At 40.7% G+C, this 21,974-nt stretch overlaps 1 protein-coding gene across 2 annotated transcripts in view; it reads left to right on the top strand.

Moving 5' to 3' along the window:
- glyr1 (glyoxylate reductase 1 homolog (Arabidopsis)) overlaps nt 1-21,974 on the top strand; it is a 37,758-nt gene that overhangs the window by 396 nt on the left and 15,388 nt on the right. The window contains exons 2-7 of one of the 2 annotated variants that reach the window (XM_061846374.1): nt 893-929; nt 1,016-1,095; nt 1,167-1,305; nt 3,322-3,432; nt 12,354-12,431; nt 21,912-21,965. In XM_061846374.1, coding sequence (XP_061702358.1) covers nt 893-929; nt 1,016-1,095; nt 1,167-1,305; nt 3,322-3,432; nt 12,354-12,431; nt 21,912-21,965 — 499 coding nt within the window. The remainder of the gene's footprint in view (nt 1-892; nt 930-1,015; nt 1,096-1,166; nt 1,306-3,321; nt 3,433-12,353; nt 12,432-21,911; nt 21,966-21,974) is intronic. The other variant, XM_061846375.1, reaches the window with a different exon arrangement.

Below are 21,974 nucleotides of genomic sequence, written 5' to 3'. Positions count from 1 at the left end.
AAATAGTTTTGTGGATACAATTCTATTTTTTGGTGTACTAATTTCACAGTTATACCTTTTATTCACGTTTATATTGCAGTGTACATGTATAATTTCCTGCTTTGAAGACTAGCTTTTCTAGCACAGTTGCTCAAGCGGAAATCTAGGTTACTTACTACGCTGAAAACTCTTATTCGTCGCTTGCTTAATCATTATCATTTTGGATTTTGTGGTATATTTTTTTGTGGAATTATAATGTTGAACGGCTTGAAATGCTAGCCAAGCAGCACTTGTTTGCGTTTCTCGTTGTGAATTGATAACGCTGCTATCACAGACTTCCAAACTAATGCAGCGGAAAAAAAACGGACGTAAAGCACCGAACAGTTTACTATGAAGTTGATGTATCACTATATGTTAATCCTTTATACAGTTTTCAACATGGAACACTCGTCCTTTCGTTCCAAATACTGTTGCCCAAAGTTTCTTTTGATTTGTGTGTGTGGGAAGTGGCCAATTGACTGTGAATAACATGGATTTGACAGAATGTCATGCTGATATTTTGTAAGTTGTTTAAAGTGTTATTCCGAAAACACTCAAGGATATAATTGTAAACAAAGAAATTCCTCATCTAATTTCACAAAAAAATACAATTAGTTATTTACCAACGTCCAAACGTTTGAGTAAATAAATGACATTTGAATTAACTGTACCACATTTGGTTCCTTAATTACACCATACCTTGTTAGAAATTTCCCCTTGGTTTTAATAATGTATGCATATCTCTTGCCTGCCAAATGTCATGCAAATAATGCTTTTTCATTTGAGTACTATATTTCTGTACAGTACTTTCTCTGCATGTTACTTGCGGTAGATTAAAAAAAACCATTATGGCTAAATACTTGTATAATTTTAGGGGGAAACTTGGTCGATATCCACCATGGCCTGGAAAGGTAAATAGGGTGGCAAAACCACTAGTTTATGGCTCCAATGAACACAAATGATCAATGTCACTGTTGGTTTTTATCTTCCAATTTAGATTGTAAGCCCACCCAAGGATCTAAAAAAGCCAAGGGGAAAAAAATGCCATTTTGTGAAATTCTTTGGAACTGAAGACCAGTAAGTATAATTGTGTACTGTGATTGTATTCAGTAGTTCAACACAAGGGAATGATTATGTTTCTGTCCCAGTGCTTGGATCAAAGTGGAACAGCTAAAGCCTTATCATGCTCACAAAGAGGAGATGATCAAGATAAATAAAGGCAAGCGGTTCCAGCAGGCTGTTGATGCAGTGGAAGACTTTCTTAAAAAATCAAAGGGGAAAGAACAGGTGAGGGATTTGTCATATAACACCAAACAGTTGAGGCAATGCTCTTTTTTTATTTTATTTTATTTTTTTAATTGCTGTATTTGCACCAATGTAGAGCCATACTTATAAAAATATACTGATAAGACATGTTATTGTAAAATATTCTTAGAATTCCACCACATGAATGTAAAATATATACATTAGTTTCTTTCCATTTCTTGAAATTTGCCATTATGGATTATAATTGATGTAGTAGGAAAAAAAAATCTCAACAGTAGAGCTGTATGTTGTCATTTGTACTTTTGGTTTATAAGTCAAGGGGGACCTTGGCGAGGTCCTCGATGTCTCCGGAGAAGTTGGTTTGCTGCTGACTTTCACTTGGGTTGTTGTGAGTTGATGGGGAGAATACTTGGAGGTCCTTCTCACCAACATTCCTTCCCATGAGGAAACAGAGTCTGGGGTCTCTGAGGCGTGCTCTCTTCTCACTGGGAAGGAGGTCAACAATGTTGTTAAAAAGCTCCTTGTATGCAAACCCCCACGGATGGATGAGATTTCGCCCAGAGTTCCTAAAGGCTCTGGATGTTTATGGGGGTGTCCTGGTTGACACACCCCTGCAGCATCGCATGGACATCGGGGACAGTGCCTCTGGATGGCAGAGTGGGGTGGTGCTCCCCCTTTTTTTTAAAGAAGGGGGGACCATAGGGGGTGTTCCAACAACAGGGGGATCTCATTCATCAGCCTCCCTGGTAAGGTCTATTCAAGGGTGCTGGAGAGGCAGGTCCGTCGAGAAGTCCAATCTCAGATTCAGGAAGAGCAATGTGGTCGTAGGTGTGGAACAGTGGACCAGCTCTACACCCTCAGCAGGATCGTGGGGGTTCTTTGGAAGTATGTGGTACCTAACCCCCTGATACATGATGTCCGGCCCCTTTACGACCGGTGTCAAGAGTTTGCTCCGCATTGCCAGCACTAAGTCTGACTCATTTCCGGTGAGCGTTGGACAAGGCTGCCCTTTGTCACTGATTTTGTTCCTAACTTTTCTGGACAGAATCTTAAGTGCAGCCGAGCCATAGAGTGCGTCCGGTTTGGTGGCCTCAGCATTGCATCTCTGCTCTTTGCAAATTCTGTTGTCTTCATCAAGCCATGATCTCCCAATGCTCACTGGAACAATTTGCAGCAAAGTGTGAATCGGCTGAGATGACCATTAGCACCTCTAATTCTGAGACTATCATCCTCAGTCAGAAAAGGGTGGTGTCATCCGGGAAGGGCTCAGTGTTGAGCCGCTGCTCCTCCACATTAAGAGGAGCCGGATGAGGTGGCTGGGGCATGTGGTTTGGATACCTCCCAGACGTCTCCATGGTGAGGGGTTCCGGGCGCGTCCCACTGGAAAGAGACCCCGGAAATGACCCCGACCATGCTGGAGAGACTCCATCGACTCTTTGGCTGACCTGGGTACGCTTTAGGTTCCTCCCCTTAGAGAGCTGGATGAAGTGGCTTGACTTGACCGGGAAAAGCGGTAGAAGATGGATGAATGGTGGTGAAACTTTAAAGAGTGATTAAAAATTAAAAACCTTTAGTCATATGTTGTAACTTTTGTGACATTTAGGTTTCTTTAGAGCAGTAGTTTTCTGACACATTTCACGTGGTGTCTACTGAATGTTCCTAACTTTTCATTTTTGGGACTTCTTCTTTTCCTTTCGACTTGTCCCGTTAGGGGTTGCTACAGCGTGTCATCTTTTCCTGTCTTAGCCTATCTCCTGCATTTTCCTCTCTAACCCCACCTGCCCTCATGTCTTCCCTCACCACATCCATCAACCTTCTCTTTGGTTTTCCTCTCTTTCTTTTGCCTGGCAGCTCCATCCTCAGCACCCTTCTACCAATATACTCATTCCCTCGCCTCTGGGCAGGCCCAAACCATCGAAGTCTGCTGTTCATTTCTGCTACCTCCAGTTCTGCATCCTGTTGTTTCTTCAGTGCCACTGTCTCTAATCCGTACATCATGGCTGGCCTCACCACTGCTGTTTTTTTTTTTTTTTTAAGAACTCCGAAGGTAAAGGAGACTCCAAAGGAAAGAAGACTCCTAAAAAACCACTAAAAATACTGGATGAGGATGATGAGGATCTTAGTGCCTTGAGGGACCCCTCTGAAAAGGTCAGTAAGACAATAACAGAATGGGAGACAAAAAATATGTCAGCTGTCAAATTATTCAAGTCACACACACTCAACTTTACACCACAAATTCAGTGAGATGCTGCAGGTTATAGTCCGCTCCTTCATATGTGAAATGTAACTAATGCTATAACAAAAATGTGGCAGCTGCCATGAGAAAGAATACAAAAACAGACGTATACTGCAGCATGCTATTTTCCTCGATTTGTTTCATGATTTTGCCTTGTTGTGACCATTAAATTGCCTTTTTTGCGCTGATTGCGTGCGCTGTTGGTGTCCATGTTGGCGTGGTCAGCTAATAAGGTGCTTGCAAAAATTGGCAGAAACGTAATTGTGCACACAGATGCAGAAGCTTATTCACTAACCAAGCATTCTCTGGCACGACCAAAATTGCGGGAAATTTCTTGGTGCCGTAGGAGGGTATAAGTAAAAGTATAAATTTTGTATGCGGAGTTTGATTTCAAATCTGAGATGAATTGCCATGGCTCATATGTCCTTTTAAGTAGTATGTCCAGAAGGATTTAGGGCGACTTTCATATACCTTTCTTAAAAAACAAATCTAGTGAAATTGCCTTTTCATTGTGATGAAATATTAATTATATTCATTGATGTGAAGACTGATCATGTTACGATACTTCTAAAAAAAAAAAAAACATACAAAAAAAACTAATCTGGTGCAGTTGCCTTTTAATTATTAAAAATGATATTTGTTACTATGGAAACACTGATCGTGTTAAGAATTTCTCTCAATAAGGATTTAATAAGGTCGGAAACATCAATTACTAATGTGCAACACCATTTGTAAATCTCTACGAGTATTTACATTTTCAACAGCATTCTTGGGAAATCACAATGCTCCATCATTAGTGAGGTACGGGTCCTTGAGGACTGCGTGACTGTTACAGATAACCTGCCCTATCAGATTGTACGATGTTGCTCTGTATGTGCGCATGATTTACTGAAGTTGTGGCGCTTTTGACAACAGTTGTCAAAAGCCTGCAACACCAAACGGTTAAAAGACAAGACTTAATACTGTTGAAATAGTTCAACCAAGTTACATCAACACAGATTCTCTCTTGTAATGATTTCATATCAAGAAGTGTGGCAGATAAGCAGTGAGTTTTGCTAGAATGATCGAATCGTTTATCTCTAAGGCAAGGGTGCCCAAAGTTTTCATTTTTTTTTTTTTTTTTTCCAAGGCCTGCCGAAAGAAAAAAACTGTTTGCAAAGGCCACTTTGAAATTCTCCATTTATTTGACACACTAAAACCAATCCTTAGGTGTAGGTAACATTAATCAAAACAATAATTGTTTGATAGGAATGTCACTTTCCACTTGTTGAAATCAGAACTTAGTCCGATGTCAGCAAAATGAGCATCAGCTTGTACTGATTAACTTTTTCGATTTTTAGCACTCTATTTGAGAAGTCCATTGGCCCTGGAGCTCAGTGGTTAGAGCACTGGTTTGGTAAACCAGGGGTTGTGGGTTCGTATCCCACTGGGGCCTCCACTCCCTGAGAAGGGTTGCGTCAGGAAGGGCATTCGGCGTAAAAATTGTGCCAAACATATATGTGCGTTCATCTGAGATGACACGCTGTGGCGACCCCGAAAGGGACAAGCCGAAAGAAACTTATTATTTGAGAAGTCCATTGGCCTATGACAGAGTACTAAGAGAGGAACTATAGTACTGCATGCGCAGGTCTGGTGTGGCGAAGAAATATGTTAGAATAGTACAGGACAAATAAGAGGGCAGCAGAACAGCGGTGGGATGTGCCGTTGGGATGTCACAAGATGTTATGGTGGGATTGCATCAGGATTCCACGCCTGAGCCCCTTTCTGTTTGCGGTCGTCATGGATAGGCTGACAGACGCGGTTGGACTGGATTCCCCTTGGACCATGATGTTCGCAGATGATATTGTGATCTGAAGTGAAAGCAGGAAACAGGTGGAGGAACAGTTAGAAGGATGGAGGTACACACTGGAAAGGAGAGGAATGGAGATTAGTTGACGTAAAACAGAATATATATGTGTGTGAATGAGAGGGGTGGAGGAGGAAGAGTGAAGCTCCAGGGACAAGAGATAGCGAAGGTGGACGACTTCAAATACTTGGAGTCAACAATACAGAACAATGGAGAGTGTGGTAAAGAAGTGAAGAAACTGGTCCAAGCTGGGTGGAACAATTAGCGGAAGGTGTCTGGTGTTCTATCTGACAGAAGAATATCCGCCAGGATGAAGGGCAAAGTTTATAAAACAGTGGTGAGGCCGGCCATGATGTACAGATTAGAGGTGGTGGCCCTGGAGAAATAACAGGAAGCAGAACTTGAGGTAGCAGTAATGAAGATGCTGAGGTTGTCGCTTGGTGTGAACAGGTTGGATAGGATTAGAAATGAGCTTATTAGAGGGACAGCCAAAATTGGATGTTTTGGAGACAAGGTTAGAAAGTGCTGACTTCGATGTTTTGGACATGTTCAGAGGCGAGAGAGTGAGTATATTGGTAGAAGGGTGCTGAGGATGGAGCTGGCAGACAAAAGAGCGAGAGGAAGACCAAAGAAAAAGTTGATGGAAGTTGTGAGAGAGGACATGAGGACAGTGGGTGTTAAAGAGGAAGATGCACGAGATAGGCTTAGATGGAAAAAAATATGACACGCTGTGGCAACCCCTAACGGGACAAGCTGAAAGAAAAAGATGATTTAAGAAGTCCATTGCTTTAGGACTTTTATCCAGCAGTGTTGAGACGGAATACAGAGCCGACGTGATCACAGCAGGTTGCTAAGGTGCTAATATAGTCGTCTTCTTTTCCTTTCGGCTTGTCCCATTAGGGGTTGCCACAGCGTGTCATCTTTTGCCATCTTAGCCTATCTCCTGCATCTTCCTCTCTAACCCCAACTGCCCTCATGTCTTCCCTCACCACATCCATAAACCTTCTCTTTGGTCTTCCTCTCGCTCTTTTGCCTGGGAGCTCCATCCTCAGCATCCTTCTACCAATATACTCACTCTCTCGCCTCTGAACATGTCCAAACCATCGAAGTCTGCTGTCTCGAATCTTGTCTCCAAAACATCCAACTTTGGCTGTCCTGCTAATGAGCTAATTTCTAATCCTATCCAACCTGGTCACTCCGAGCGAGAACCTCAACATCTTCATTTCTGCCACCTCCATTTGTTCTTCCTGTTGTTTCTTCAGTGCCACCGTCTCTAAGCCTCACCACTATTTTATAAACTTTGCCCTTCATCCTAGCAGAGACTCTTCTGTCACATAACACACCAGACACCTTTCGCCAGCTGTTCCAACCTGCTTGGACTAGTTTCTTCACTTCCTTACCACACTCACCATTGCTCTGGATTGTTGACCCTAAATATTTGAAGTCGTCCACCCTCGCTATCTCTTCTCCCTGTAGCCTCACTCTTCCCCCTCCACTTTTCTCATTCACGCACATATATTCTGTTTTACTTTGGCTAATCTTCATTCCTCTCCTTTCCAGTGCATGTCTCCATCTTTCTAATTGTTCCTCTGCATGCTCCCTGCTTTCACTGCATATCACAATATCATCTGCGAACATCATGGTCCAAGGGGATTCCAGTCTAACCTCATCTGTCAGCCTATCCATTACCACTGCAAACAGGAAGGGGCTCAGAGCTGATCCCTGATGCAGTCCCACCTCCACCTTAAATTCCTCTGTCACACCAAAGGCACGCCTCACCATTGTTCTGCTGCCATCATACATGTCCTGTACTATTTTAACATACTTCTCTGCCACACCAGACTTACGTATGCAGTACCACAGTTCCTCTCTTGGTACTCTGTCGTAGACTTTCTCTAGATCCACAAAGACACAATGTAGCTCCTTCTGACCTTCTCTGTACTTTTCCACTAGCATCCTCAAGGCAAATAATGCTAATATATTGTGCTAATATCGTAGAAGTAAGATTCAACGTTGCTTGTGACACTGCCATTCAAGGTCACGATAAATCGAACTTGGATGACAAAAGAATTACACTAATTGAATGTTCAAATACTTCGTAAACTTTTTTTGTTTTTAGCCCCAAAAATCACTTAGGTCCAAGCTAACACAATGAATGGAACACTTGACAAGGTAACAAAATTCCAAGATAAAAAGTACATGATACGGGCTGCAAAAAAAAAAAAAAAAAAAAATGAGCGGCTGGCGGCAAATGGCCTCTGAGCCATAATTTTAGCACACCTGTTGTAAAGGAATACCACTTAGGGACTTGTATGGAAGGACACTAGGTTAGGTCACAGTCGTGATTTTTTTTTTTTTTTTTTTCCCCTCCCATTTTTGGTGGCGTTGAAGATGCTTGTCACAACACCGGAGAACAGCGGCTGTATTTTGGCTAGCGCTCTTAAGCAAGTGCTTTTCCCATTGGTAAAAGCTGTTTTCAAAACAGTTGCTTTAACCAGGTCTGTTTTGTGCCAGCCTCAGCGCTGCAAAATGTGGAAATCCATGAATGCTCGCAACATATACTTCTATTAAAACAGCTAGCTTGTCTAGTTGCTAGTTATAGTGGAGAGCTAGCCAGCTACCACAATTCCTTAGTTATCTGCCACGATAATGTTTAATCCTCTCTTGCATAACTTGACAGGGCTCGAGACTGCGACCTACGTGGACTTTATTTCATTTTGTTACACTTGCGCAAGTGCATATTTTTTTTTTTTTTTTTTTTTTACCTGTTGTACTGACTAACTGCATATAATCTTAATCTGTTTTCATTTCACTCATTATAATAACAGTCATTTGCAAAGGTTTTAAAAGTTATAAAGATAGCAAAGCCTCTCACTCAGTGTCTCTCTCTCACAAAACCCCATTTACAGCATAAATGTGTGCAATTGAAAACAATATTGTAGACTCACTCAAACAGAATGCTATAGAAAAGCAAACTGTCATTAAAATAATGTGCAATTATTGATTGGAGTAATAATGATATACAGTATATTTAATTGACGTGTTTCGTCTGCCTCTGCTTGTTAATCCACACTTCTTGTTTACAAACTATATAGCAAATATATTTTGAATCTCTGTTAATTATCATACAAAACAATGGTATGCCATGGCTATGCAGTACCTCCTCAAAAATTGGTGTGACCAAATCATGTGCTGGTCTGACCAATTTTTTTTCAGTTTGTTGCACTAGTGCTACTAGTACATAAATTACTGTGGAGCCCTGCTTTATTGGTTTCATCTTCTGTGGTCGCAGTCTGCCATGAACAACACTGCAGCTTCACAGCATTCCATGGTGATCATCATCTTCGGGGAGAGTATGGCTCCATGATGCACATGACCGAGTACAACTGTGCCACATAAGCACATGAGCATAAGTTAAAATGGCGGCAGAAGTAAACAAAGCATTGGCGCTCTTGTCATAATAAATCACCATACCCTACTGATTCATTCGGCGCACCAGTTTGCATGAGCATAAACTAGCAAAACATAGACCAGTCCCGGTTGGCGCAATAGTCGAAACAAATATTGTCATATGTAGGAATGTCAACGTAGTCATGATACCGCAAAAGTAAAAGTGCTTTGTTTCGGGATAAAATAATGAGCCGCTGTGCTTAATATGTAGTTTTGGGCTAAATATAAGCCAAGCCGCTTAGCTACTACAGTGCTTCACTTCATTTGAGTGTAAACGCACCCCATTAGATGTGTAACCATGTGTATATAAAGTAAATAGCCTGGCTGCCTGGGTCACACCATTCCGACATTTTTAGGAGTGCATTAGCATTGCAACACATTACAGCGTACTACGTCTCGCAGAGAATCGCTTCCCAATCAGTTGGGCAAGATAGAGGCTCTTTGTTGTACACTTCGGCCTCTGTCCCAGTAGTGTCCTCGCTCATGACTTGTATACATGTCACCGCCGCTGAATTGCTCAAGCGTATCGTAGCAGTATCACTCTTTGTGTGAGTCAAAATTGTATAAACATCACGCGGAGAAGGACGAACAATGTTAAAATGTACACCGGTACATTTACGTTCCATTCGCCCCAATAATATAATAATAAAATCCATTCACACAATATCGTTGGAAAAATGTGCATACTTCTTGCTTAGATGGAATTGTCTACATTTCACATAAAGACAGATCAGAGGCTGCTCAGAAATTTTTTTTCCAATATCACTAACTGGAGGAAAAGAAACTCAGAGTTCCATGGTTTATTTTTTACATGGGTGTTTCGAAACCCGTTGCCTTTTTAGTGTTCCTGCCTTTCAGATTTTTTTTTTTTCAATCACTGTTCATGGGTAGTAATTTTTTATGTTAGAATACAACCAATTTCTGTTCATACATTTTCTTCTGATTATTAGTAATATTTGATGTGAACCTGTGAGTGCATAGAAAGCTAAAGCTTGTTGAGAGACTTGGCAGGAAAAAAGACTGCGAGCAAGAAAGAGATGTTTTCAATATTCCTTCTCTTGACAATCTGCCCCACTTGTGCTGTCAACATTTCTGCAATACCGTGAGCTTTCCCAAAATAGTGCAATCATATTCATACTTCAGAGGGTATACTGTGATAAAACCAAACATTGAGCGGGAGAGAAAATTTTTGAGGAGACTTGACCAAAAAGGCCAAACTAAAGTTTGCTACAAGGACAAGGGCCTTGAAAAGTGAACTTCGAGCCCTGGCAGTTTTTCTTCGACTTGATAAATCACATTGCACATACTAGATTTATTGATTTTTAAATCTATTTCATGAACCACGAGATTGTAGATCAGGTTCAGCATTGGTTTGTGTGCACCAACCACATTGAACCTGTTTTGTACACAACCCTCTCACTCTGTAAATAAAGACCAAGATATTCTCCTTTAGTGTATATCGTAGATACCCTTAGAACATACAAATGGACAATGTATACACACATCCTGTTCATCTTTCACATTTCATCAAAACCTATTTCACCATTAATGTAACCTATACCCTGTATAACTACCATCAATTTCCTGTGTATAATATGCACGAATTTCAAAGAAGAGCTACCAATACAAATTGTTTGAATAAAATGCATAACTTCTGAATAATTATTCCCAAAACAAAAAATACAAATAACACATTGTTTTGATCACATGGGTTGAAGCACAATCATGCATTGTAAAAATGCATTATACTTGGGTTGAAAGGTTTTCCAGATTTTGGCATCAACTTTGGGGTGTGAAATCTTTTACAGAGGCTAAGTAAAAATAAGTGACAATGTGGTTGCAGAAGTTTTTTTTTTTTCCCAGAATTAACCATGTGTTAATGGGAATCAACACACCTGGCACCATCTGAAGTGCCATTGATTAACTCCAAATAAAGTTAATATTTTCTAGTTGGCTTTTCCTAACTTGTAATAACGTCTCAGGCCAAGCCATGGTCCATGGAAAGCTTCTACAGCATCACAGGGATCGTGTTTTTCAAACGTATCAGCCAGGAGGAAGTTTTAAAAAAATAAGTTTCCAAGCATTAATATACCATAGAACATCAACAAAAAGGTCATCTGATATTAATGGCCAGTATGACACTGTGTCCAGCCACAGGGACGAAAACTCCATGAACGAATTTAAGGAACCGAATGCTGTTTAAACATTGGAATATTGTTGTAACAAAAAAAGAGGTGGAAGGGGATGCTGCTTGGGGGCATGCTTTTTTTATTACACGCCCTTCCTCCTCCCCAGGCTGTCAAGCTGCGGAGACAATTTTTCTCCATCCATTGTCCATACGTAAGTCATTATTAATTGCCTACACGGTATCGAAAAAACTACACTTCTTACCATGCTTCGAGAGATGGTTTATCACAGAGAGAGCGCGGTTAGAAAAATGAGATGCATAATGCTCATTGATAAGCTATCATGTCATGAAGTCGCACAAAACATAAATTTGATTGGGTTATGCGGTACATTTGTTGCATAGGCCTGGCTATAACCACATTATAGCTGAAACTAAACAAGTTTGAACAACATATACACGAGGCAATTAAATCTCCAGGCACGTATGGAGATATAAATGTAAAATAATTAACGGCCTCTGAATTGTAAATGAAATATGTACTGGAGCTGTCATCTGATAAGGGGATCAGGTTAAAAGTATGTTATTAATTATAAATATTTGTAAGGTAAGATAATGTTATTGGTCGCATAATAGGGACATTTCCACAATATCAGTAAAGTAGTGGATGCAGGAAATATATAATATAAATGGCATAGAAGAGAAGACATGAAACTACATTCACAAACGTAGAAATGTAAACTGTCCAGTCATAAACTTGCAAAATATTGCTAAGTTTAAATTTACTTTTAAACCAAGGTTGAATACAGGATTGGTCAAGACAAATTAATCCATCTTTGTTTTGGACGATGGCACGTCGACATCTCATACTTTGAATCAGGCTGCAACTGCATTTGCCATTACAAGGTTGATGTGATTGAAAAAAATAAATAAATATTGAAGCCATAACTTAACTATTGCAATGATTAAGTCGTCATTGTGGTGCAATTGAACAGAATGCAGAATTATTTTCATTGTATTACTTAATATTAAAGCAATAGCTGGTCTGCAGTAATGTTGACAAAATTTTGAAAATGTGTAGTCAGAGAAATTTGGCCAAATTGTTTTGGAAGTGAATTTCTATAGGTTGGCAGTTCTAGTATGATCTTTTTTAGGTGTTATGTTCTGGGGATTTATGCTCGACTTTCTGTTCAAGCACCTTTGTCAGGAATTCTCACATAACTATTTTTTCATGTTTGTAGATATTTGTTTTGGATTTGTGGACCTCACACTAGTTAATTTGAGCATTGGCATCTTAAACCTCAAAACTACTGGTTTTGAAATATCTCAAACGGATACCCCATGCAAAACAGGAATCTCAGCAAATTCACCCTATGTTTTAAAGGTGAATATGTCTCTCTCTCCTTCTTAAGGACTTAACTGACTCTGACCCCGAGCCATCCACTCTTGAGAGGCTGGGGGCTGGACCTGGATTCAAATGGGAAAGCAGTGTAGGTGAACCCTCCCCACCCTACTTCCCACCAAGCTTGCCTTGCTCTTCTACCTTACCTTAACCTTTGGCTTTAATGACCAACTATGCAGGCCTTTTCCCTTCTGATCTTTTGGTGCTTGCACTTGGCGACTGATTCTGTTTTCCCTTTTGGTTTTTGACACGTCACTGTGCCACAGCTTTAAAATGCCTGATTTGTTTCAGTTGAACCAGAAGATATTATTTTACCAAGCCACCAAACATTTTAATATCCTTAAAACATCGGTTGTAGCTCTACTGTGGGGTTTACTTGAACCTAATATGTGGCCTCAGTAGTTTATAGTTAAGTGTAGATTTACTGTTTTAAAGTCTTGTTCTGAATTGACATTTAAAAAAAATATTAAATATTTTGATAAAACTACCGTGCACAACAGATAGCTACATTTTAAAATCTCACTCAACCTGCACAAATGGGGGGGGGGAATCTCTGTGCTAAATTTAGGTTAGCATTGATCCTACGTTCATTTTTCGCATGGACTTTGTAGTAGGAATGTCCTGATCACATTCTTTTGTACTTCAGATTTTTTTGATTTTAAGGACCTGCTAATAGTCATGATCCAATACATATAAATACAAAAATAAACTTTTAATATTTAAAAGCACAACCTCCAAAATAGAGAAGTAAAATAATGTGGGGAAAAAAATAATAATCTTCAGCAAATTGAAATAATTTTGGTAATCCAAACTGCATCAAAATATCGGCCTAATTTCATTTCAGACAGACTGGGTGTTCCTGCTGTGCATGCCTTGGGCTATGTGGTGTGATGCGATGCATGGAAGGAGCTACATGTTTGCATTAAGACATTGATTTAACGCTATTCACAGATAAGGAATATGTGCATGCGAGTATAATTATATTACTTGTCTGCTTGTGTGACTATGTAGTTTGTGTATAGATAGTCCTTATTTGAAAATAAACCCCACCCATGATATAATGTAAATTCTAGCTAGCATTCCATTGACAGCGTTAGCTTGCAATTTCTCAAGCGATCATGTCTTATATCAAAATGTACGTGATTTTGTTTTTTGTTGCCCATCTATTTTAGTAGTAAACTACACCTGTCGTGTCAAAACGGTTTAAAGCACACTCGAGGGAAGAGACTGTGGTTTTATGTCACTGTCATTTATATCATACTGGTACTATAGGTACCTGAAAATTCACATTATAAAAAGAAGCTTTTATTGTTCCATTTGGGATGATCTTTGTACCTTTGGGTTATTTTGTCACTTTGTGACATTTAAAATGTTAAAAAATTAATCAAACAAAAGTCCCATTTTCGACCTTGATTTTCGATCTCATGAGGTGTTGGGACACCCCTACTTTTGAGTTAAATTTTAGAATCTTTACCTTTTTAAACTCATTATCTTTGGGTTTTTAGTACCACCTTGTTGAAATTAGTCTTTGTCAAATCTGTTGTTTATTTCTCTCAATGAACTTCCGATCTTATTAGTCCTAAAATGGTTCACTGTGTGTGTGTGTGTGTGTGTGTGTGTGTGTGTGTGTGTGTGTGGTGTGTGTGTGTGTGTGTGTGAGAGTGTGTGTGTGTGTGAGAGAGAGAGAGAGAAAATGGTGCCTTGTGAAAGTATTTGACCGCCTTGAACTTTTCAACCTTTCCCCTTATTTTAAACATAAAGATAGAAAATGTTCATTTTTCATCGAAAATCAACAAGTAGGACACAATCATGAAGCGGAACAAAATTTATTGGATATTGTGTACTTTTTTTAACAAATAAAAAATCTGAAAAATGGGGCATGCAATATTATTCGGACCTTTCAATGCAGCAAACTCACTCCAGAAGTTCAATGAGGCTCTGTGAATGATCCAATGTTGACTGATGATGATAAATAGAATCCACCTGTGTATAAAAAAGACTCCGTATAAATGCACCTGCTCTGTGATAGTCTCAGGATTCCGTTTAAAATGCAGAGAGCATCATGAAGACAAAGGAACACACCAGGCAGGTCCGAGATACTGTTGTGGAGAAGTTCAAAGCTGGATTTGGATACAAAAAGATTTCCCAAGCTTTAAACATCTCAAGGACCACTGTGCAAGGAATCATATTGAAATGGAAGGAGTATCAGACCACTGTAAACCTACCAAGACCCGGCCGTCCCTCTAAACTTTCACCTCAAACAAGGAGAAGACTGATCAGAGATGCAGCCAAGAGGCCCATGATCACTCCAGATGAACTGCAGAGATCTACAGCTGAGGTGGGAGGGTCTGTCCAAAGGGGAACAATCAGTCTTACACTGCACGAATCTGGCCTTTATGGAAGAGTGCAAAGATGAAAGCCATTTCTCAAAGATATCCATAAAAAGTCTAATTTAAAGTTTGCCACAAGCCACCTGGGAGACACACCAAACGTGGAAGAAGTTGCACTCGTCACCAAAATCGAACTTTTTGGCCACAATGCAAAATGTGTGGCATAAAAGCAACACAGCTAATCACCCTGGACACTCCATCCCCACTGTCAAACATGGTGGTGGCATCCTCATGGTTTGGGCCTGCTTTTCTTCAGCAGGGAAAGGGAAGATGGTTAAAATTGATGGGAAGATGATTAATATACACACACAAACACACTATCTAATGGACTGCTGATTCCTCAGATTAGCTTCAGCTAAAGTTTAGGAAGCCCCTTTTATCCTTCATAAGTACAATGGCGAAATGTCCTACTAATCACTTGCCACGCAACTGCTTGTTTTAATTGTACGTGAAAATTAAATACCCTTTTAATCACATTTGTCACCAGAAGGCCCCATCCCTCAGTGGTTAGTGTTGGTTTTGGTGAACCAGGTGTTGTGAGTCCGCTTCTCATTGAAGGCCTCCACTCCCCAAGAGGGGTTGTGTCAGGAAGGGCATCTGGCTTAAAAACTGTACCAAACAAAATTGATATATCCGATTCATCGAGCATATGCTCTAGAAATGTAAGAACAATCAGAACTGTTCCTTGACCTTGAACGATGGATTAACAAGAAATTTAGTCTGTAATGACAAACAGTTTTTCATGTTTTCTGGCTCTCTCAGCTTTTTCAAATATCATGACCTAAATCAATATCCTTTTAGGTGAACGCCTGGGTGTTTTATTTGCTTAAAGTGAGAACCAAAGCAGAAATTTGTCTGTCACACAATTTGTATTTGACTTGTGCTGAAATACTATATTATTCGGAGACAACCCAAGGAAATACAAAATGCAGTTTTCAAATGATAATTCAATTTATGGAGGCACAAAATAAATTCCAAACCTTTCTGACTATCTGTGCAAAGGGACAGTATTTTTCGGCATAGTAAGTGGCAGGTTTTTTTCCATAGTTAGGCCCCGGGGTATGACTTCAGAGCAATAGATTTTGGAGTGAGCGAGAAACTTGTAAGGGACCAGCGAAAAGCGAATGTTACTCTCACTGAAATGAGGAAAAAACAAAAAAGCTAATCACACGCTAAGAGCTACGTTGCCACAGTTTGAGGAATGAGTTTACACTTAAGTGTTTGAAGAATGTGCTGCGGAGGGAAGCCTTTTCATCAGAATCAGCTTTATTGGCAAAGTGTGTAAAAACGCAAGTTTTTCTCCAGCAATCGGTGCTGCCCTCGTACGACATACAGAACAAAGAGCAACAAAAACAAGAGACATTTCCATTTATATGAACTATTCCTTATAAGAGTCGTGCAAGATGTAAAATCTTCATTTAGAACAGGTAAGACGTGTGTGTGTGTGTGTGTCAACATCTCACATTGTGTAAAGCTTGTACAGAATCCCTTTACCCGTTCATGGTTCCCGTTATAGAACAGTTCAATGACAGCTGTACAGAGGGAGCAGGTTAAAGTGACAAATTGTGTTAATCTACAAAAAATATTACTAATGCGAATATTGATTGGACCACCAGGATGTGAGCGTCCCAACAATGGCACAAGGCAGAAAATAGTAAATTTGCTGATCAAGAATTTAATGACTTGATTGCCAGAGGGATTTGAATTCCTGCTCGTTTTGACTTGATCTGTAGCGCTTTCCCAATGGAATGAGCTAGAAGAACTGGTGGCCAGGATGTGGAGGGTCTGAAAGGATCCTGCCCGCTCTGGACCTATTTCGCATTGCATGTAAGTCCTCAATAGTGGGTAGAGTGGTGTCGATAATCCATTCAGCTGTTTTGATTGTCTGTGCTAGTCGAAGTGTCCTTTTTTTGTGGCAACCCCAAACCAGACTGTGATGGAGGAACACAGTAGTAATTCGACGATTGCTGTGTAGAACTGTCTCAGCAGCTGTTGTGACAGGCCATGCTTCCTCGTAAGCCGCAAGAAGTACTTCATTTGCAGGGCTTTTTTGAAGAAGGATTTGATGTTCGTCTTCCACCTCAGATCCTGTGAGATTGTGATTTCCAAGAACTTGAAGGTCTTGAGGGTTGACGCAAGTCAGTGGGATAGCGTGAGGGCTAGGTGTGGTGAAGGATACCCCATGAAGCCCTCTATCATTTCTACAGTCTTTAGAGTGTTCAACGCCAAGTTGTGTTGACCACGCCAAAGCTCCAGTTTCCCCAATTCTTGTCGATTCGCAGACACATTGCCATCCTTGAAGAGGTCGATGATTTTGGTGTCATCTGCAACTTCAGGAGTTTGACAGCCAGGTGCCATGAGGTACAGTCATTTGTTTAGAGCAAGAAAAGGATAGAGGAGAGGACACAACCTTGGGGTGCCCCGGTGCTGATAGTGCATCTGAATGAGTTGCTGTCCCCCAGCCTCACCTGCTGCCTCCTGCTTGTCAGGAAGTTGTAGATCCACTGGCAGATGGCAGGTGAGACACTGAACTGGAGAATCTTGTAGGAGAGGAGTTCAGGAACGATGGTGTTAAAGGCAGAGCTCAAGTCCACTGACAGGATCTTCGCATAGGTCAGCTGTTGAGATGTTCAAGAATGAAGTACAGACAAATGTTTACAGCATCATCCGCAGACCTGTTAGCGCGATAGGCAAACTGCAGTGGGTCCCGCTGGGGACCTGTGACGCTCTTGAGGTGGGCCAGTATAAAAGCGTTCAAAGGACTTCTTGACCACTGATGTCATTGCAACAGGCCTGAAGTCATTAAGACCTGAGAGTGCTGCTTTTATTTGGGACCGGTGTGATGGTGGAATGTTTGAAGCAGGTTGATACTTCACACAGTTCTAGAGACCTGTTAAAGATCTTTGTGAAGACAGGAGAAAGTTGGTCTGCCCAGACATTGAGGCAGTTACACAAGGTCTGGGCCCAGCGCTTTTTTGGTCTTTTATCGTTTGAAGATCTGCCTCACGTCCTATTCAAGGATGGTAAACGGTGCCGTTGGAGATGTTGAAGTGGATGGTGGTGCGACTTAGTGGATGTGTGAAGTGAAACCGTCAGTTTGTGTCCCCTCTTTGCGGAGGTGAACTACTCCGCAACCCCCAAAGGGAGAACCAAGGAGTAACTCTGGGAGAAGTTTCAGAGAATTAGTGAGAGTTGTCGGAAAAAAAAGTTCGGAGAAGGCTCTCTGATGGTTAGCAAATGATTTCTTGTGTACATGAGTCCTGAGTAAAAAAAAAAATACCCAAGCATTTAACTAAGCATAACTTTACACAAGACCATATTATTAGCATAGACAAATGAGCTCCTCCTCACGTTTGAAATTCCCATGGGCTGAGGTGTCGCAGAGAAAGGGCAACAAACTGGAAGACTTCGTGCCAGCAGTGCCGCAAAGCTTGCTGGGAGGAGGTAAACACAGTTTTTAAAGTGCATATCTTGTCAGTTAGTTCGTAACTCATTTTATTTGCTAGTTGTGCTACTCTGTTTGATGTGGAGTGGTAGTATTAGTTTCAATGGCAGTGTGTGGGGCAATGTACCGTATTTTTGGCAATATAAGTCGCCCCCCCCCACCCCCGTACTTGGCCCAGTGGTGCTATATATATATATATATATATATATATATATATATATATATATATATATATATAATACTCCAGAGCAATTTATATGTGAAATTATTCGCACATTATTATATCCATCCATTTTTGTTTTTTTAGGCACTTATCCATTATTTTCACACTGACAACTGCAAGAGGGTGCTTTTGGTTCATGCAAATTATACTCTGGAGTGATTTACAATCCAGAAAATTGTCCCCCAAACCTAGTAATAGGTTGTGCCATGCTTGACAACAATAACTGGAATCAAGCATTTGCAATAATTGGTGATCAGTCTTTCACATCACTCTGGAGGAATTTTGTTCCCCACTTCTTTTTTAGAATTGTTGTAGAAGCGTTTTCTAGCATGAACTGCCCATTTATGGTCACAGCACAGCTTCTCAATGGGATTGAAATCTGGTCTTTAACTTGGGCACTCCACCCCCCCCACCCCCCCTTTTTTTTTTTTTTATTTTTAAAGCCATTTACAGTGGACTTGGTGGGTTTCGGATTATCATCTTGCTGCATGATCCAACAGTGTGTGAGTTTGAGGGCATGAAATGGTGGCCAGACAGGATTTTTTGGTACACTGCAGAAATCATTGTTCCATCAATCACAGCAAGTTGTCCTGGTACTGAGGCGGAAAAGCAGGCCCAGATTATTACATTACCCCCATCATGCTTCACGGTTTGCAAAGAATTCTTGTTTTTTGGCAAAGGTGAGAATCCTTTTGTATTCTTTACGAACAGCAGGGCTTTTTGCCTGGGAACTCTCCCATATATGACCTTTTTGGCCAGTGTGTTTTATGGTAGTTATGACTACTAATCTTAATTGAGACCACCAAGGCCTCCAGGTCTTTAGATGTTGTTCGCAGTTTTTTTTTTTTTTTTTTTTGTGACCTCCTGGATGACTCGTCGGATTCTTGGAGTAATTTTAGGTGGTTGTCCACACTTGGGAAGGTTTACCACGGTTCCCGTTTTTCTCAGTTTGTGGATAATGGCTCTGACAGTGGTTCTCTTGAGCCCCAAAGCCTTGGTAATGGCTTTGTAATATTTTCCAGACTGATTTGTTTTCTCATTTCTTCTTGAGGTTCTCAAGGTATTGGTTCTTTTTTTAATTATACATGTATGGTGTTAATTAATTCGGTGTGACTTGTGAAATTCAACCCACCTTTCCCAAATTTGTAGTTTAACATACCAGACAATTACTCTTTCACAGTGGGTCAGAAAGGGTTTTGTTTTTTTTTGGGGCGCTTTAATAAATTGAATTGTCATTTGAAAACTGAATTTTGTATTTCTTTGAGTTTTCTCTGAAATATTAAAATAGGTTTGAGGATTTGAAACCTTTGTGTGTTACAGAAATGCAAAGAACCTCCCACCCACACCCCAAAAAAAACAAAAAAACTGCCCAATGCAGCGTGCACAAACAAAAAAACATTTGCACACACATTCACCCTTTCGGGCAATTAGGTTTTCAATTAACCTACAATGGATGTATTTGGGCTGTGGGAGGAAACTGCAGGACTCTGCGAAATCCCATCCAGGCAAGAACATGCAAGGGAAGGTCTCACTATGCAGTGTCTTAGCTTTTTCGGATACAGAAATATTTACGTTTACCGTGGTTGCTGCCACCATTTCTCAGAATGTAGCAAAGCCTTTGAATAGATTTGTGGGATGCAAAGAATTTAACAATTTTTATAAATCCTCATTCACAAATCCATCAAAGTGCTTCTTTTCTGTATCCAAAATGCACAGCTGGGCAAGTTCCCCATCAAACACGTCAGGTTCATGCTCATCATTGTCATTGTCAGTCTTGTTGCCATGTGGCTCCTCAGATAGGATGCCGGCTTTTCGAACAACAGCGGAAGAAGACTCGATAGCCCAAGCATCCACAACACATTCACAAATTGTGGCGTAACTCACCCGGTGCTGCCTCTTAATATTGAGTCCATTTGTTGCTCTTGTTTGTTCACGGTGGTTGTCAGCTCTTTGAGCATTGATCCGTTGTTCTTCCATCTCGGGCCACCTCGCCTTTTTTCCACAGAAACTCAGCTTCATCTTCTTGACTTGGCAAAAGTCGTTTTTCCTGCTTCTTCAACTTTCGCACCATGCATTCGTTGGTCTTGAATTCTCTCACGGCTGCTTGAGTCCCATGTTTATCAACGTAACTGATAGCTGGCAGTTTACAGTTTGCTTTGTAAGCATGTCTCTCCGTTGGTGCCATTTTTGGGGGGTCCTTAGCCAAAACAAAGTTGTTTAGTGCAAAACTCATACTTTCTGTGGGCGTGCCTGTAACGTCAGCATGCTGGCCTCTTACGCGTCCGTTTTTTCTCTATATAAGTAGTATGTAACCAGGAAATACTCCCAGTCAGTTACAAATTTTGGACCTCAGTTCACATATAAGGGACTCTGCGTTATAAGGTGCCCTGTCCATTTTGGACAAGATTTAAGACTTAAGTGCGCCTTATAGTCGGGAAAATACAGTACATGTGTTGACAAGGAATGAAGTAAAACTCTTATCTCAAATCACCACAGTAACTTGTATGTAAAATGTGCTCACTTCCACTTCGCTTTAAATATACACAGTTACTTCCAATTTTAATCGAGTTACTGTTATTCACGATATTTAAAGCAATGCCAGTGCAGCTTTCTGATTTCTTCACAGCACTGTTAAACCCAACAAATTTCTTTTCAAAAATGATAATTTATTTTTCCCTATTTGGTTTTCAACCCTGTTGCTACGTTTTGCGTTTTGTGAATTTATTTTCAATGTTTTTGTCAGTGTGTTTGTGTGTGGTGGTATAGTAGTTTGCACTTGATAGCGTGGCTCAGGCCCTCCTGGGTAGAATTTCCTGTTGTTTGCTTTTTGGGGTTTCCTGCAGGTACTCTGGCTGTACCAAACTTTCCAAAAGCATGCAAGTCAGATTAATAGAAGAACCTTAATTTTACATAAGTGTAGATTTGAATGTAAATTGTTGTTCCGACGTCACACTAAGGACAAATGCTAAAGAAAATTGATAGATATTGTGGGGAAATAGGCGGCACGGTGTTTCAACTGGTTGGACGTTGGCCTCACAGTTCTGAGGACTGTGGTTCAAATCCCAGCCTGGCCTGTGTGGGGTTTGAATGTGTTGTTTCCGTGCCTGTGTGGGTTTTCACCGGGTCACTCTGACTTCATCCCAAAAACATGCATTAATTGTAAACTCTAAATTGCCCGGAGGTGTGATTATGAGTGTGGTTGTTGTCTGCGTCTTTGTGCCCTGTGATTGGCGAGCAACCAATTCAGGGTGTACTCCGCCTCCTGCCGGATGATAGATGGGATAGGCTCCAGCACACTCTTGACCCTTGTGAGGATCAGTGGCTCAGAAAATGGATGGATGGGTTCTGGTAAAGAAGCTGCAATTAGCTCTGTCAAGATAATGGGAATTGCAAATGCAATGTCACAGAAAACGATTGCCTTTATCATGATGCATTGTGCTGAGTACTAGCTCCAATTTGGTATCTCTCAAAGAAAGCACATTTGAACTCTGTGCCGTTATTCTTTTGCAGCCTGTGAAGGATGACCCACATTTTCATCACTTCTTGCTTAGCCAGTCTGAGAAGGTAAGAGTA

This window comes from Syngnathoides biaculeatus, chromosome 16 (assembly GCF_019802595.1).
Source record: "Syngnathoides biaculeatus isolate LvHL_M chromosome 16, ASM1980259v1, whole genome shotgun sequence".
In the NCBI taxonomy this organism is placed as follows: domain Eukaryota; kingdom Metazoa; phylum Chordata; class Actinopteri; order Syngnathiformes; family Syngnathidae; genus Syngnathoides; species Syngnathoides biaculeatus.
This window is presented reverse-complemented; position numbering and strand designations above follow the sequence as displayed.